Source organism: Anguilla anguilla, chromosome 9, assembly GCF_013347855.1.
Source record: "Anguilla anguilla isolate fAngAng1 chromosome 9, fAngAng1.pri, whole genome shotgun sequence".
Lineage (NCBI taxonomy): Eukaryota > Metazoa > Chordata > Actinopteri > Anguilliformes > Anguillidae > Anguilla > Anguilla anguilla.
Window position 1 is genome coordinate 32,010,518 of NC_049209.1, and position 18,546 is coordinate 32,029,063.

Genomic DNA, 18,546 nt, shown 5'->3' on the forward strand with positions numbered 1-18,546 from the left:
CCACAGACGGCTTCCCTGTGTCAGTGTGTCATTATTACCACAGACGGATTCCCTGTGTCAGGGTGTCATTATTACCACAGACGGCTTCCCTGTGTCAGTGTGTCATTATTAGCACAGACGGATTCCCTGTGTCAGTGTGTCATTATTACCACAGACAGATTCCCTGTATCAGGGTGTCATTATTACCACAGACGGATTCCCTGTGTCAGTGTGTCATTATTAGCACAGACGGATTCCCTGTGTCAGTGCGTCATTATTAGCACAGACGGATTCCCTGTGTCAGTGTGTCATTATTACCACAGACGGATTCCCTGTGTCAGTGTGTCATTATTACCACAGACGGCTTCCCTGTGTCAGTGCGTCATTATTAGCACAGACGGCTTCCCTGTGTCAGTGCGTCATTATTACCACAGACGGCTTCCCTGTGTCAGTGCGTCATTATTAGCACAGACGGCTTCCCTGTGTCAGTGTGTCATTATTACCACAGACAGATTCCCTGTGTCAGTGTGTCATTATTACCACAGACGGATTCCGTGTGTCAGTGCGTCATTATTACCACAGACGGCTTCCCTGTGTCAGTGCTTCATTATTAGCACAGATGGCTTCCCTGTGTCAGTGTGTCATTATTAGCACAGACGGATTCCCTGTGTCAGTGTGTCATTATTACCACAGACGGATTCCCTGTGTCAGTGCGTCATTATTAGCACAGACGGATTCCCTGTGTCAGTGTGTCATTATTAGCACAGACGGCTTCCCTGTGTCAGTGCTTCATTATTACCACAGACGGATTCCCTGTGTCAGTGTGTCATTATTACCACAGACGGATTCCCTGTGTCAGTGTGTCATTATTAGCACAGACGGATTCCCTGTGTCAGTGTGTCATTATTAGCACAGATGGCTTCCCTGTGTCAGTGTGTCATTATTAGCACAGACGGATTCCCTGTGTCAGTGTGTCATTATTAGCACAGACGGATTCCCTGTGTCAGTGTGTCATTATTAGCACAGACGGATTCCCTGTGTCAGTGTGTGATTATTAGCACAGACGGATTCCCTGTGTCAGTGTGTCATTAGTAGCACAGACGGATTCCCTGTGTCAGTGTGTCATTATTAGCACAGACGGATTCCCTGTGTCAGTGTGTCATTATTAGCACAGACGGATTCCCTGTGTCAGTGTGTCATTATTACCACAGACGGCTTCCCTGTGTCAGTGTGTCATTATTACCACAGACGGCTTCCCTGTGTCAGTGTGTCATTATTAGCACAGACGGATTCCCTGTGTCAGTGTGTCATTATTAGCACAGACGGATTCCCTGTGTCAGTGTGTCATTATTAGCACAGACGGCTTCCCTGTGTCAGTGTGTCATTATTAGCACAGACGGCTTCCCTGTGTCAGTGTGTCATTATTACCACAGACGGATTCCCTGTGTCAGTGTGTCATTATTACCACAGACAGCTTCCCTGTGTCAGTGTGTCATTATTAGCACAGACGGATTCCCTGTGTCAGTGCGTCATTATTAGCACAGACGGATTCCCTGTGTCAGTGCGTCATTATTAGCACAGACGGATTCCCTGTGTCAGTGCGTCATTATTACCACAGACGGCTTCCCTGTGTCAGTGTGTCATTATTACCACAGACGGCTTCCCTGTGTCAGTGTGTCATTATTACCACAGACGGATTCCCTGTGTCAGTGTGTCATTATTACCACAGACGGATTCCCTGTGTCAGTGTGTCATTATTACCACAGACGGATTCCCTGTGTCAGTGTGTCATTATTAGCACAGACGGATTCCCTGTGTCAGTGTGTCATTATTAGCACAGACGGATTCCCTGTGTCAGTGTGTCATTATTAGCACAGACGGCTTCCCTGTGTCAGTGCGTCATTATTAGCACAGATGGCTTCCCTGTGTCAGTGTGTCATTATTACCACAGACGGATTCCCTGTGTCAGGGTGTCATTATTACCACAGACGGATTCCCTGTGTCAGTGTGTCATTATTAGCACAGACGGATTCCCTGTGTCAGTGCGTCATTATTAGCACAGACGGCTTTCCTGTGTCAGTGTGTCATTATTACCACAGACGGATTCCCTGTGTCAGGGTGTCATTACTGCACACAGCCTCCTTACGATAGCGTTCCATTACCACACACAGCGCCCCAGAGCCAGTAGGTCATTACGACATATGGCCGTCCTGTGTCAGTAGGTCATTGCCACATGCAGACTGTGTGTGTGTGTGTGCGCACGCGTGTGTGTGTGTGTGTGTGTGTGCATAAACATGAATGTTTGTATGTGTGTGTGTGTGTGTGTGTGTGTATGCATAACTGTGAATGTTTGTGTGTGTGTGTGTGTGTGTATGCATAAATGTGAATGTTTGTGTGTTTGTATGTGTGTGTGTGTGTATGCATAAATGTGAATGTTTGTGTGTTTGTATGTGTGTGTGTGTGTATGCATAAATGTGAATGTTTGTGTACGTGTGTGTGTGTGTGTGTGTTTGTGTGTGTGTATGCATAAATGTGAATGTGTGTGTGTGTGTGTGTGTGTGTGTGTGTGTGGGCATGAGTGCGCGTGTACAGCGATAGCAGAGGGTTTGGTTATGGTTCCATTTGAGCAGATGGTTGAGGAAGTTGAGCAGGGAATTAAATTGCCTTAGACACTGCGAGCGCCAATCGCAGATGGATGGCACGATGACGGTCCCTCCTGAGGACGGGCCAGAATCCTCCCCCCCCTCCCTCGAGCCAAATCACCCTGTGAGGAAATGCCTTCTCCTCACTGTCCTGAGACGTGCATACAGCGTACACTATGCAGCTTACACTACAGCCATATCCCCAATGATACAGAGTACACTACAGCCATATCCTCAATAATACAGAGTACACTACAGTCATATCCTCAATAATACAGAGTACACTACAGACATATCCTCAATAATACAGAGTACACTACAGCCATATCCTCAATAATACAGAGTACACTACAGACATATACTCAATAATACAGAGTACACTACAGCCATATCCTCAATAATACAGAGTACACTCCAGCCATATCCTCAATAATACAGAGTACACTACAGCCATATCCTCAATAATACAGAGTACACTACAGCCATATCCTCAATAATACAGAGTACACTACAGCCATATCCGCAATAATACAGAGTACACTACAGACATATCCTCAATAATACAGTGTACACTACAGCTATATCCTCAATAATACAGAGTACACTACAGTCATATCCTCAATAATACAGTGTACACTACAGCCATATCCTCAATAATACAGAGTACACTACAGCTATATCCTCAATAATACAGAGTACACTACAGCCATATCCCCAATAATACAGAGTACACTACAGCCATATCCTCAATAATACAGAGTACACTACAGCCATATCCTCAATAATACAGAGTACACTACAGTCATATCCTCAATAATACAGAGTACACTACAGCTATATCCTCAGTAATACAGAGTACACTACAGACATATCCTCAATAATACAGTATATACTACAGTTATATCCTCAATAATACAGCGTACACTACAGCTATATCCTAAATAATACAGAGTACACTACAGACATATCCTCAATAATACAGCCCACACTACAGACATATCCTCAATAATACAGAGTACACTACAGCCATATCCTCAATAATACAGAGTACACTACAGCCATATCCTCAATAATACAGAGTACACTACAGCCATATCCTCAATAATACAATGTACACTACAGCTATATCCTCAATAATACAGAGTACACTACAGTCATATCCTCAATAATACAGAGTACACTACAGCCATATCCTCAATAATACAGAGTACACCACAGACATATCCTCAATAATACAGAGTACACTACAGCCATATCCTCAATAATACAGAGTACACTACAGACATATCCTCAATAATACAGTGTACACTACAGTCATATCCCCAATAATACAGTGTACATTACAGTCATATCCTCAATAATACAATGTACACTACAGCCATATCCTCAATAATACAGAGTACACTACAGACATATCCTCAATAATACAGAGTACACTACAGCCATATCCTCAATAATACAGAGTACACTACAGCCATATCCTCAATAATACAGAGTACACTACAGCCATATCCTCAATAATACAGCCCCCACTACAGCCATATCCTCAATAATACAGAGTACATTACAGACATATCCTCAATAATACAGAGTACACTACAGCCATATCCTCAATAATACAGAGTACACTCCAGCCATATCCTCAATAATACAGAGTACACTACAGCCATATCCTCTATAATACAGAGTACACTACAGCCATATCCTCAATAATACAGAGTACACTACAGACATATCCTCAATAATACAGTGTACACTATAGCTAGCTATATCCTCAATAATAGAGTACACTACAGCCATATCCTCAATAATACAGAGTACACTACAGCCATATCCTCAATAATACAATGTACACTACAGCCATATCCTCAATAATACAGAGTACACTACAGCCATATCCTCAATAATACAGAGTACACCACAGACATATCCTCAATAATACAGAGTACACTACAGCCATATCCTCAATAATACAGAGTACACTACAGACATATCCTCAATAATACAGTGTACACTACAGCCATATCCTCAATAATACAGAGTACACTACAGACATATCCTCAATAATACAGTGTACACTACAGTCATATCCCCAATAATACAGTGTACATTACAGTCATATCCTCAATAATACAATGTACACTACAGTCATATCCTCAATAATACAGAGTACACTACAGCCATATCCTCAATAATACAGAGTACACTACAGTCATATCCTCAATAATACAGAGTACACTACAGACATATCCTCAATAATACAGAGTACACTACAGTCATATCCCCAATAATACAGAGTACACTACAGCCATATCCTCAATAATACAGAGTACACTACAGACATATCCTCAATAATACAGTGTACACTACAGACATATCCTCAATAATACAGAGTACACTACAGCTATATCCTCAGTAATACAGAGTACACTACAGCCATATCCTCAATAATACAGCCCACACTACAGCTATATCCTCAGTAATACAGAGTACACTACAGACATATCCTCAATAATACAGAATACACTACAGCCATATCCTCTATAATACAGAGTACACTACAGACATATCCTCAATAATACAGAGTACACTACAGCCATATCCTCAATAATACAGAGTACACTACAGTCATATCCTCAATAATACAGAGTACACTACAGCTATATCCTCAGTAATACAGAGTACACTACAGACATATCCTCAATAATACAGTATATACTACAGTTATATCCTCAATAATACAGCGTACACTACAGCCATATCCTCAATAATACAGAGTACACTACAGACATATCCTCAATAATACAGTGTACACTATAGCTAGCTATATCCTCAATAATAGAGTACACTACAGCCATATCCTCAATAATACAGAGTACACTACAGTCATATCCTCAATAATACAATGTACACTACAGCTATATCCTCAATAATACAGAGTACACTACAGTCATATCCTCAATAATACAGAGTACACTACAGCTATATCCTCAGTAATACAGAGTACACCACAGACATATCCTCAATAATACAGAGTACACTACAGCCATATCCTCAATAATACAGAGTACACTACAGACATATCCTCAATAATACAGTGTACACTACAGTCATATCCTCAATAATACAGAGTACACTACAGCCATATCCTCAATAATACAGAGTACACTACAGACATATCCTCAATAATACAGTGTACACTACAGACATATCCTCAATAATACAGAGTACACTACAGCTATATCCTCAGTAATACAGAGTACACTACAAACATATCCTCAATAATACAGAGTACACTACAGCCATATCCTCAATAATACAGAGTACACTACAGCCATATCCTCAATAATACAGAGTACACTACAGCCATATCCTCAATAATACAGAGTACACTACAGACATATCCTCAATAATACAGAGTACACTACAGCCATATCCTCAATAATACAGAGTACACTACAGTCATATCCTCAATAATACAGAGTACACTACAGCTATATCCTCAGTAATACAGAGTACACTACAGACATATCCTCAATAATACAGTATATACTACAGTTATATCCTCAATAATACAGCGTACACTACAGCTATATCCTAAATAATACAGAGTACACTACAGACATATCCTCAATAATACAGCCCACACTACAGACATATCCTCAATAATACAGAGTACACTACAGCCATATCCTCAATAATACAGCCCACACTACAGCCATATCCTCAATAATACAGAGTACACTACAGCCATATCCTCAATAATACAGAGTACACTACAGCCATATCCTCAGTAATACAGAGTACACTACAGACATATCCTCAATAATACAGAGTACACTACAGCCATATCCTCAATAATACAGAGTACACTACAGCCATATCCTCAATAATACAGTGTACACTACAGTCATATCCCCAATAATACAGTGTACACTACAGTCATATCCTCAATAATACAGAGTACACTACAGTCATATCCTCAATAATACAGAGTACACTACAGTCATATCCCCAATAATACAGTGTACATTACAGTCATATCCTCAATAATACAGTGTACACTACAGCTATATCCTCAATAATACAGAGTACACTACAGCCATATCCTCAATAATACAGAGTACACTACAGCTATATCCTCAATAATACAGAGTACACTACAGCCATGTACTGCACTCCCTACACAACGGTCCTACACTACCTACACTACACTCTTACACTCCCTAAACTACGGTCATACACTACCTACTCTACAGTTCTACACTACCTATACTATGGTCCTACACTACCTACACTACGATCGTACACTGTGTACACTATGGTCCTACACTACCTACACTACAGTTCTACACTACCTACACTTTGGTTCTACACTACCAACACTACGGTCCTACGCTACCTACACTACGGTCGTACACTGTGTACACTACATTTCTACACTACCTACTCTACAGTTCTATACTATCTGCACTATGGTCCTACACTGCCTACACTACGGTCCTACACTGTGTACACTATGGTCTACACTACCTACACTATGGTTCTACACTACCTACACTATGGTCCTACACTACCTGAAAAAAACAACATAAAAACACTCACACTTACCACGGCAGTTTGTCTGCTGTCACAATAAACATGTTTTTCGAGCAAAAAAATGAACCAACTGTGACTCTCTCTGCTATTAATATCCCTGCAACGTAGCAAGCAGATGACTGCTAACGAGTGCTAACGGGCCCCAACCACACGTTGCTTAGTGACTACCAGTCGGGAAAAGGGGTGTTAAAATGATCGACATCACCAGTAGCATTTTCATATCCAGTACTTCCAGTAGATTGAAGGCAACATGTTCAAAAAGTTAGCAAGCTTAAATAAATATATGTCACACATGGATGATTGATAGGTTTACACCTAAGGAATATAAATAAATCAGTGCTATGGGAGTTGTGAGCCATGGGGACAAGCAGAATAAGCATGCATTCAGTAAGCTTCATTATTTGTTTTCATTGTAACATGTTTCATAGCCTTGACTTCTGACTTTGATATCATCATTGACTACTGTGTTGTCACTGCCAAAGAAGCAATTTATCCATTGCCTAAAATTGAATTTGTTGTACTGTGATTTATTCAGTGCATTACACGAAACCTCGATAATGCACGTAGCTTGTGTTACATCATAAGTTCAGGGATCGTTCCATGCTTCATTTCACCATTGGCAAACTGTGGTAGCCAGATGTGTGCCCCTGAAATGAGTTATCTAGTAAAATGAAAACAAATTCTTAATTAAACAACATATATATATTTGATTATAATCATCCAGAACTGCGATATCCCTTTATATATTAAATAAAAATAACAACTTGGTTTTTTCCACCATGAGTAGTTAATAACAAAGTGTCAACGGGACTGTACCCCTTTTTTCTGCAGGAACCAAAGGAGAGCCGTGACACCCCTAAATCTGCGGTCAGCCCGAAGGACTCCAGCTATCAGCCGAATGTGAGCCATGGCAGCCGGCCACTGGTCACCGACAAACCCAGCCCCCTGGACCCGGGGGGCCGACACCACGTACCGCTGTCCGTCACCGCCAGACTCCGCCCCCAGGACTCTCAGGAGCAGCAGAATGACAAAGGTCAGAGGCCGTTGCCATAGCACCACGCTCTCATCGCGGTTCCACCCTCTTTCTGATTACACTCCTCCTGGAGAGAGAGAGAGAGAGAGAGAGAGAGAGAGAGAGAGATGACACACTGGGTATCAATCTCGCTCACCAGTGTTTGGAATGAACTCTTTATTGTCCCTGATGGGTCCATTTATTATGCAGCCTAGTCAATGTAATAAACAGTTTTATAATAATAAAAATATAAATAATAATAATAATAATAATAATAATAATATGAGCATCATCATTGAAATAACACACATGGCCTTCAGGTGGTTACAGTCTCCTCTACAGAAACACTAAGCTTAGTGTGCTGTAAAATTGATTGCCTGTGAAACCATGTCCAGGCAAAATAAAGAAGTCTTGAAGGGCACAGAGAGGGTGTGTCACTCGCTGGACAGAAAGTGGAGTTTGTAAATTTATATTTACATATATAAATTTAACAGATACTCTTCTCCATAGCGACTCATCAGTCCAATGTATTCCAATGTATATCTACCAAAACCTCTGTGCACAACAGACATATGATAATACATTACAGGCCTGATTTAATAAGACGTGTTTAAAACCTTTAGGATGATTCCAGGAGCCCTGACTGACAGGGGTCTTCAGAAAATACTAGAAGACAGGATTTTCTGTGGTGGTTGGGCCCGATGTCAGATCTTGTGAGATCTTTTCACGGGGGCCCAAAATCCCTGGTGGCATCCCTGTGACTCACTGTGGGCATTGGAAGGGGGACCATGGAACAAGGGGTCGTCTGTGCGCCTGTCCCGCTCCTTATGGAAAGTGATTTAGCTCCCCTGAGTGCTGCCGGGGGTGCTTTACCGCGGTGGGCCCGGTGTTTTCTGTGCACTGGGAAACGCGTTCCCTGAGTCGTGGCGGCGTCCTGCGCTTTCCCATGGCTGACTGCGCATTCCGTTCCGCTACCCTGAGCCTGCAAAGCATCATGGGAGCCAGAAGCAGAAGGTTGTGCTGTCAGTATAGGGGCATCCTTTGTGCTGAAGGTTTTTTTTTTCTTTTTTTTTGCATCTCAATTTCAATGGCACAATAAAATAAGAACATATAAGCACGTTCAGTCACTGTGTTGCATAGTAAAACTTCAGCTTCATGCATAATTGTTCATGTTATGCAAAATCAGTCTTGTAGGACAGTTCAAGGGTTTACTTGGACTTAAATGAATGCATAGTTAATTTTCAGATATTTTTTTGGCCAGGCAATCAGCCAAATAGCAGATCGTATGGAGTTCGGGTTCATCTGCTGCAAAACAAAATCAGTGAACTGGCCCAGTTCAGCATGAAGTCAGATGGAAAGGACAGAACTAGCGCCATCTAGTGGACAAATGTGATGTTAACTATACCATAATACCACCGCAGTGCCTGGAAACTCTTGGCCTGCACTTCCTCTTTACTCCCCCTGCTGGTCACACGTAGGCTGTGCGAGTTAATGTTGAACAGTTTATGTTGGGGTGTATTTTGTAAACTTTTACTGATGTATGTGTTCATGTACTTTCATTCACAGTTTAGTTCCTCTGTGAATAGAATAGAATAGCATAGAATACAACAACTGTATTTTTATAACTTCCAGAATGTGCACATAGACCCAGCTCATTCTGATTTGATAAGGCATTAAGGCTACTACAAATACCTGGCAGCAATTTACTATTTGTGACATCCTGCATTCATATTGTCTATTCAGTATCATTTGCCTGGAGGTATAGACAAAACTCCTTCATTCAACACTGCTGCTTATGGGCCATTACATTACATTCGGCCATCTTGATTGTACTGAAGTTTGTGGAGGTTTAATTTCTTTCTCTCTTCTGCACACAAAATTTGCCCAAGGGTCAAGGAGAAATTATGAGCAACGACTGTGATTTAAAGGTTCCAAAAACTACTGCAGAGTCTGTGGCTCAAATGAAAAGAATCAAAGCATCTGCCAGTTGAAGCTTTTAAAATTTGCGTTCAAATTTAGCATAAGTAAATAAATAAATAAATGTGTTTTAAAAAAATATTTGTAAAATGTTCATGTTCTACACAAAACATGACTAAACTCCATCATGGCTATAATTCCAGGTGTAGGTATGTGTAGTACTGTTGGGTTAAGTGTGTGTGCTTCCAGTAAGCGTGAATGTGTTTGAATGTGTATAATTGTACTGTGTGTTTGTGTTACCACCCTGGCGTAGAGAGATGGTGTGCATGTTTGAAAGAATGTGTGAGCATATGTATCACTAGATTAGAGAGCAGAGCGTGAAGGTGGAAACGTGTGTATGAGTGTGTGTGAATATGTCAACTTTGATTGAATGAGTGTTTCTGTGTGATTGTACGTGTGTGTGTGCGTGTGTGTCTAAGTGTGAGTGTGTGTGCGCATGTGTAAGTGTGTGTGTGTGAGTGCGTTTGTAAGTGTGTGAGTGTGTATGTGTTTGAGAGTGCGTATGTGTGTAAGTGTGTGTGTGAGTGTGCGCATGTGTGTGAGTGTGTGCGCGTGTGTGTAAGTGTGGGGTTAAGGTTAGGCATGTACTGGTTGGAATTAGGGTTAGGGTTAGGGTTAGAGGTTACGGAGTGAATGTAAGTCAATGGGAAGTCCTCACAAGTATAGCAATACAAACATGTGTGTGCGTATGTGTATATATGAGTGTGTGCGCGCGCGTGTGTGTGAGAGAGTGTGTTTGTGTGTGTGTGTGCGTGTGTAAGTGTGTGTGCGTGTGTGTGTATATAAGAGTGTGTGCACGCGTGTGTGTGAGAGAGTGTTTTTGTGTGTGTGTGTGCGTGTGTAAGTGTGTGTGCGTATGTGTATATAAAAGTGTGTGTAAGTGTGTGTGAGTGAGTGTGTTTGTGTGCGTGTGTGTGAGTGAGTGTGTTTGTGTGTGTGCGTGCGTGTGTAAGTGTGTGTGCGTTTGTGTATATATAACTGTGTCTGTGTGAGTGAGTGTATATAAGAGTGTGTGCGCGCGTGTGTGAGTGAGTGTGTTAGTGTGCGTTGTGAGTGAGTCTGTGTGTGTGTGAGAGAGTGTGAGTGAGTGTGTGTGTGTGAGTGCGTGTATGTGTATATATAAGTGTGTGCATGTGTGTGTGTGAGTGTGTGTATATATGAGTGTGTGTAAGTGTGTGTGTGCACGTGTGTGTGTTTGTGTGTGTGTGTATGTGAGTGAGTGTATATAAGAGTGTGTGTGTGTGTGTGTGAGAGTGAGTGTGCATAAGAGAGTGTGTGTGAGAGAGTGAGAGAGTGTGTGTGAGTGTGTGTGTGAGAGTGTGTGTGAGTGTGTGTGTATATATGAGTGTGTGTGTGAGAGAGAGAGTGTGTGTGAGTGTGTGTGTGTGTATATATGAGTGTGTGTGAGAGAGAGTGTGCGTGTGAGAGAGAGAGTGTGTGTGTGTGAGTGTGTGTGTGTATATATGAGTGTGTGTGTGAGTGTGTGTGAGAGTGAGTGTGTGTAAGAGAGTGTGTGCGCGCGTGTGAGAGAGAGTGTGTGTGTGAGAGAGAGAGTGTGTGAGTATTTGTGAGTGTGTGTGTGTGAGTGTGTGAGAGAGTGAGTGTGTGTGTGCGTGCGTGTGAGAGAGAGAGTGTGTATGTGAGTGTGTGTGTGTGCGCGCGTGTGAGAGAGTGAGTGTGTGTGTATATGTGAGTGTGTGTGTGTGAGGGTGTGAGAGAGTGAGTGTGTGTGTGCGCGCGTGTGTGTAAGAGAGTGTGCGGCTCTCCTGCAGCTGCTGTGCGGTGTGGCTCTGCTCTCCGCTCTTCACCTTCAGAGGGAAGGACACGCATTCCAGCGCCGCTCCCCGGCTCTGGCCCCGGGCGACGCTCGGCCTGAGCTGATAAGTGACAAGGCCTGCAGCCGCGGCGCCCCTCCCCCTGCCCCCCCCCTCGTCCTCACCCCCCCCCCACACCGCACACCCCCCAGCCCCCACCCCCACCCCCGCCTCCGCCCCCGACCTCGCTCCTCTGGCCCGGCACAGCGCTTAGACGTGCCGCTCCGGAATGCTGCCCTCTGCCCCACTTCTACCCCCCCCCCATTTCACGAAAGGCACGGGCTTTTAAAGGGACAGCTTTTTTTTCTTGGGGGGTACATTGATACTTTTTGTTTTTATTTGAGGTTTTTTTTTAGGCGCGCATTGTGTTGAGGTGTGGTCAGTCAGGTTATCATCTTTCAGCTTCCGCTCTCTCAGCCTTTCAGTTACTACTGCACAGTGAGAGGAAAATTTATATTTAAATTTAAGTGGATTTATAAAAAGGTGTTTTTTGAAAGCGTCTCTCAGTAGATGGGGTATTTATACGTGAACTCTGAGATAGGTAGTCTCAGAACAGGGTGGCGTAGTCGTGTGGTTCAGGAAGCAGGGCAGTCGGGAGGGATCTGGCACATTTGGTTGTTGTAGGTGTCGGGTTGCCAGTGGTGATCTGCCCGTGGAGATACGGGGGGGGCAGGGGGGGGGGGTGACTCGTAGGGTCAGGGTTGATTTTGGCAGAGTCCGGTTTCTCTGACCATCCTGTTCCATGGCCAGATGGATTGCAGTCACCCTTCTTCACTGGATTTAAGGAAAGAGATGCACGCTAGAAACGAACAAGAGCCCAAATAAAGTTTTTTTTTATGGCGGTGCAGATTGTGCACTAACACAACCTCAAAATAAATGAGGCACACAAGTGCGTTTAGCATTCTGCTCATGTCCCTGCTGGAGCCTGCGGCTTTCAAACACAAGCGTGTGTGTGTGTGTGTGTGTGTGTGCGTGTGAGAGAGTGTGTATAGATTAGAGAAAGAGAAAGAGAGAGAGAGATAGAGAGTGCAAGAGAGTATGTTTATGTGTGTGAGTGCATGCAGGCATGTGCTACGGGCATGTGTGTTCTTAGATCTAAGTTCATGGGTTTGTGTATGAGTGTACATGTGTATGTTTGTGAGAGAGAACATGTGCATGTGAGTGCGAGTGCATGCATGTGTGTGTACATGCATGTAAGTGCATGTAAGTGCATGCATGTGTTTCTGTGTGTGTGTGTGTGTGCTCGCGTGTGTTTGTGCAAGTGCGCGCACTCAGCGTGCGCGAGTGTGTCCGATAGTCGCTGGAGCCTAACCAGGGTTTCCGTGGCGACCGCACAGCGCAGCGAGCCAGTCGGAGGCGGGGAAGGGCAGACCTGCGCAGCGTGGCGAGAGAGGACATTAGCGCAGGAACCACGGGTCAGGGGGCAGGAGGACGGAGGGAGGGAGGGAGGGAGGGAGAGGGAGAGGGAGAGGGAGGAGGGACACAGGAAGAGAGAGAGGCAAGGAGGGGAAGAGGGAGAAAGAAAGAGAGAGGGAGAAAGAGAGAGAAGACGGGCAGAAACAGTTTCAAAAATATTCTGGCCACTTAGTCCCCATTTGAGTTGGCCTGATATTTCTGTGTATCTGAGCTGGTGGGACTATATTTGTGGGGACGCGGTTTCTTTTAATTAGCCACCCCCCTCCCCCCTCCGCCCCCAGCAATCCCCGCTCCTTTCCGCGGTTGTCAGGTTTGCAGGGCGCGCTGGGGTGTGTGTGCGCCGGGCCGGGGGAGCGGAGGAGAGTGGATGAGCGGGGTGTGCGCACACATCTGCGTCCCCTGGGGAAAAGGCTAAAAATACGCCGTTCCTTCAGCCTCCCGGTGTCTGCTCAGCGTCTGTCTGCGTCCTTCCTCCATCCCTCCGGCTCTCCGCCGCTTTACCGCCATCCTGCTATCGCACCCCCCCATCGGCTCGCTCACCCCCCCCCCCCCACCGTCCCCGCTCCCTGTGCGCACGCACACGGATCCACACGCGTATGCTCATACTGATGCATGCGCACATGCGCCAGCACGCAGATATGCGCACGCATGCACATAAGTGCACACAGTCATACAGATCTGCACACACACAAACAAAAACACACACCATACTCATGTAGACACACACACACACCCACGCGCACTCACACACGCACAGTCACAGACATACACACACACGCACACACTCACACACACAAACATAACATACATACACACACACATACACAAACATGCACACAAACACACTCACACACACACACACACTCACACACACGAGCTACACCCAGCTGCGCCCCATGCTCAGCTTCCTCTAACCGAGGACCTCCGGCTTGCCAGTCTGCCGGCCAGGAAGGAAGAAAGAAAAAGGCGGGGAGGGAGAGACGGAGGGAGCGAGGGAGCGAGGGAGAAGAGATGCTATCAGGGAGAAGGCAGGGAGGAGTTCTGTGAGAGGAAGTCACCCTGTGAAACCGCTCAGGAGTCGGACTGCTCGCTCTGGGTGGCCACACACTACCGCGGGGGAGGCTTTATTTGGACCAGAGGGATTGCTGGTTCAAATCCCAACCGGGTTCGCTGCTCAGTGTATTCCTCGAGCAAAACACTCGTCCTCAAACGTATCGAAACGACTCCAGCTTTTTGAGAAAATGATAAAGCAGAATGGACACTTTGCACATCGTACCCAACAAAGAGGCTTACTGAGCCAATGAATGAGGTCATTTCAAATGGCACAACGCAGTGCTGCCACTGCCCCACCCATATTGGGGTTTGTGGGTGGTGCAGTTTTTGGGCTTTCCTCTGGGCATGCCTGGAAGTATCATGCTGCACTCGGTTCAGATTTTTCCAGTTCAGATAAGCAAGCAGTTTAGACCAAAGAAAACAACTCCAATATCAGCTACTGTAACTGATCAGTTAAGTGGTGAGAGACAATAAATATCAGAAGACCCTGTGGCTCTCCAGGACTCCAGGACAGACAGACAGACACACAGACAGGCAAACAGACAGACAGGCAGACAGACAGACAAGCAGACATACAGACAGACAGACACACAGGCAGGCAAACAGACATACAGACAGACAGACAGGCAGACAGGTAGACAGACAGACAGTAGATAGATTTGTGGATGCTGAGAGGATGTTTTTCCGTAGCTGGTAGAGGTGATTTGTGAACACATACTTACACACAAACAAAGGCACTTAAAAGACTAGTTGATTCACAACAATTGCAGTCAGTGGCATATTGTGCAGATTCACTGATCTGTATGGCGCCTGGATCAGCTGACACTGTCTAGACAATGGGTGCAAAGAGCCATGCAGGTTAAGTAGAGATCTGTGCTCAGTTTTTACACAGGACAATGACCTGAAATGACCTCTCTCTCTCCACACCCCCCCTTTCTCTCTCCCTCTCTGTCTCTCATTCTCTCTGTCTCTCGTTCTCTCTCTCTCGTTCTCTCTCTCTCTCCCTAGGTGCGGCGAGGGGTTTCCGGCTGGTGGCAGCTTCTCGGCGGGCAGGGCCGGAAGGGGCGGGGCCTGACTGCGGAGGGAATCAAGGTGTGGCTCGTGGACGTGTGGCTCAGCTCATGAAGAACTTCAACGCGCCTAGCAACAAGCTGGCCACGCCCCACTCCAAACCCCCCGTGCCAAGCAAACCCGCCCACCTGCAAATGCTCCCCTCCCCCTCACTCAGGTAATGCCCAGGACAGGGCGTACCTGCCGAGACTTAACCCCCCCCCCTGCCCCCCCCTACCCCGTCGCTTCGCCCCCACCACTCACTGGACATCTCCAGCTGGCTCAGGACACCCGAAGTGGGGGAGGGGGGGTTGGCAGGTGGTGGGTTGAGGGTTGAGGCTCGATGTACTACCACTGTTAACTTATTTAATACTCTTCTTGCTTAAGTTTTTAAAACAATACTTAAATATCAAAATCTTTTTTGTTGCTGTTTTTCATTTGGTCTTTTTTTTTACTTGCTGTACCTACATACGTAAATTCTGTATTACATTGTGCATTTGGATGTTTTAAGTACTGTACACTGCTCTCAGAGAGAGACAGTTTTTTTATGTACATCCAAAGCACTAAATTAATTATGCATTTGAATTTCATTGATTATACCTGGTTTCATATTCATGCGGCTTTGTCCCTGTGAACATTTTTGTGAAAGCTGAAAGGCTAAGTGTTTCGGTGAAACCCCGGCTACGTTTGATTGAAAAGTGAAAGCTTTCTAGCCGACCAGGATGTAGCCAGGCTATATTTGGGTAAAACCAGAGCTGTATTAGGGTTAACCTAGTCCGTTTATGTCAAACGTCATCAACCTAGATTTCCACCCCTTTAGCTTTCGCTCACTTGAATGTCCACAAGAAGAGTATCCTTTTTAAAAAGCGATTGCAAGATTATGCGTGATATTTTCTCTCATGAGAAACATGAGACGTATGTTCAGAGCTTCTGTGCACCGTTGCTGTTTACTGAACTTCAGGAGTCAATCTGGAGCGGGGCCGCCCGCCCCGCCCCGCTCCTGGAGATCTACCGTCCTGTAGGTTTTCGCTTCAGCCCCAACAAACCACACATCATTCAACAGCTAGAGGTTCCATAGAGCTGTTAAATATAGAATCAGGTGTGCCAAATTAGGGTTGAAGTGAAAAACATACAGGAAGATCTCCAGGAACAGGGTAGGGCAACCCTGATCTGGAGGCTGTATTTCTGTGTTTCGCTGTAGGAACCAGGAACCAGGAACTGACAGTCATGCTGTATGTGTTTGGGAAATGTAGGCAAAAAAAAAAAAATGTTGTCGCTATGCTAAGAATGCTGTTAGAGAGGGATTGTTTTGCGATGCTTAAAAGGCCATGCAGGTTTTTCACAACCAGTTTATCCCCAAACATGGCAACTCCAAACGCCGCCGTTGCTGATGTGCGTGTCGAGCGCCCGTCTGCTTGCCTTCCTTCATGCTCTAGTGGGAGGCGACGGTCACGCGGCGGTGGATGCCGCATAGTTACCGGGTCGCATCCGTTTGTGGGTTTTTCGTCGCGATTGGACATTCGAAATAACACCGCATGCCAATGATTATGAATGAAGTTTACTAGCAACGACACTGTTGCGCGTTCTCTCGACGTCGAGGCTAGCCTTTTTTTTTTGCTGAACCGGTTTACGCAAGTATACTTTCTCTATGCGAGAGAATTCAGCTCGGGCTGGCCACGATTACCACAGGGGGTCCTTATTTATGGGGGAGTGCATTATTCGCATAACGACCTCATGCAGCCATTCCAGTACCTTGACTGCACCCGCCTCCCTTCTGAGTCTCAAGTAGAACAATGGGGCTGTCCAAGCAGCACTGGTTCTGTGGCAAGTGAGCAGATAAGAGTAAATTACCTGTGATACTCCAGACTCTTTTTCTGTCCGTTCGCGTGCAGAACAACGGGCCGGAGATTGCGGAACTGAGGGGCGGAACAAAAAAATAGTTCTGTTTAGAAAACAGTGTAAATTCACTGACCCAGACAGGGTCAGGAGGCTAATGGAACACTTTCCTTACCCACAACTCGGCAACGGCGCATGAATTTCCTGTTCCTGTCACATGACTGTAGAAAGCTGACTCTTCCTGTCACGTGACCTTTTGCTTTTCAGGCCCGAGTGGTTCCAACTCTTGTTGACTGGGTTACCCCTGAAAAAAAATGACTCACTTTGACAGTGTTTATGTTTTGTGTTTTACCTTTTCTGTGTTACTGTTTTTGTTAACTATTATTCAAATGATGTTTTATGGCACAATGCTTGTTTTTCACAGTTGTACAGCCTGTTTGAATTGCTTATTTTTTCACAGTCGTAAAGCGTGCTTGGAGGGGATCGGTGTCTTGTGGGTTTTTGTACTCTCACATCACAACCCAGAGTGCTGTCAGTACAATAAAGAACTCGATCCTCCAAACTGTGGTGATGTCATCTATGCGTGGGCCAATGTGAGAAGGGGTAGGGCGGAGCTTTGGGTGGGCGAGGCTCTGTTCTCCAGGGTCCAATGTCCTAATAATAGGAAGTGTGAATATGTGCTGTGGTATCCCTCCAGCAGAATGTCAGACCCTGAAAGAGGCTATGGTGTGCACATGCTGCACAGGCCAAACTTAGTGGCCCAACACTCTACTAAGCGATTTCCGATTGGTGTTTCAAAATTTTGTTCACTACCTGTAGATACAATATAAGTGGATACAAACACTAAATCATTGTATCAATTACATTTATAGAATGACAATTCCGTAAATTCTGACAATTCTGATTATTTGAACTCCAGCGGAAATCTCACTGCCTTGAACCCTGGTCACTTCAAGGAGACGAAGCCAGTTGTGTCTCGAGCAGCAGACTCCCAGCCAAAATCACCTAATGACTGAGCCCAAATTGAAACATCAGCCATGGGGTTCAGACCCACACTTCTGCCAAGTGCTCTGATGGCTCTGATGTAATACCTGGCAGGAGAGCAAAGGCCGGATTCAGCTTTGTTCTTTGGATCCACTGATATGGTTCCTGTTTTTTGGTGGCGGTT

General features: G+C 45.0%; 1 protein-coding gene across 2 annotated transcripts in view; it reads left to right on the forward strand.

The window, feature by feature from the left end:
• Positions 1-17,940, forward strand: part of zgc:100829 (uncharacterized protein LOC445149 homolog) — a 35,202-nt gene extending 17,262 nt beyond the window's left edge. For both annotated transcript variants that reach the window (XM_035434162.1, XM_035434161.1), the window contains exons 6-7: positions 8,052-8,253; positions 15,501-17,940. In XM_035434162.1, coding sequence (XP_035290053.1) covers positions 8,052-8,253; positions 15,501-15,724 — 426 coding nt within the window. In that variant the 3' untranslated portion in view covers positions 15,725-17,940. The remainder of the gene's footprint in view (positions 1-8,051; positions 8,254-15,500) is intronic.
• Positions 17,941-18,546: the final 606 nt, after the last annotated feature.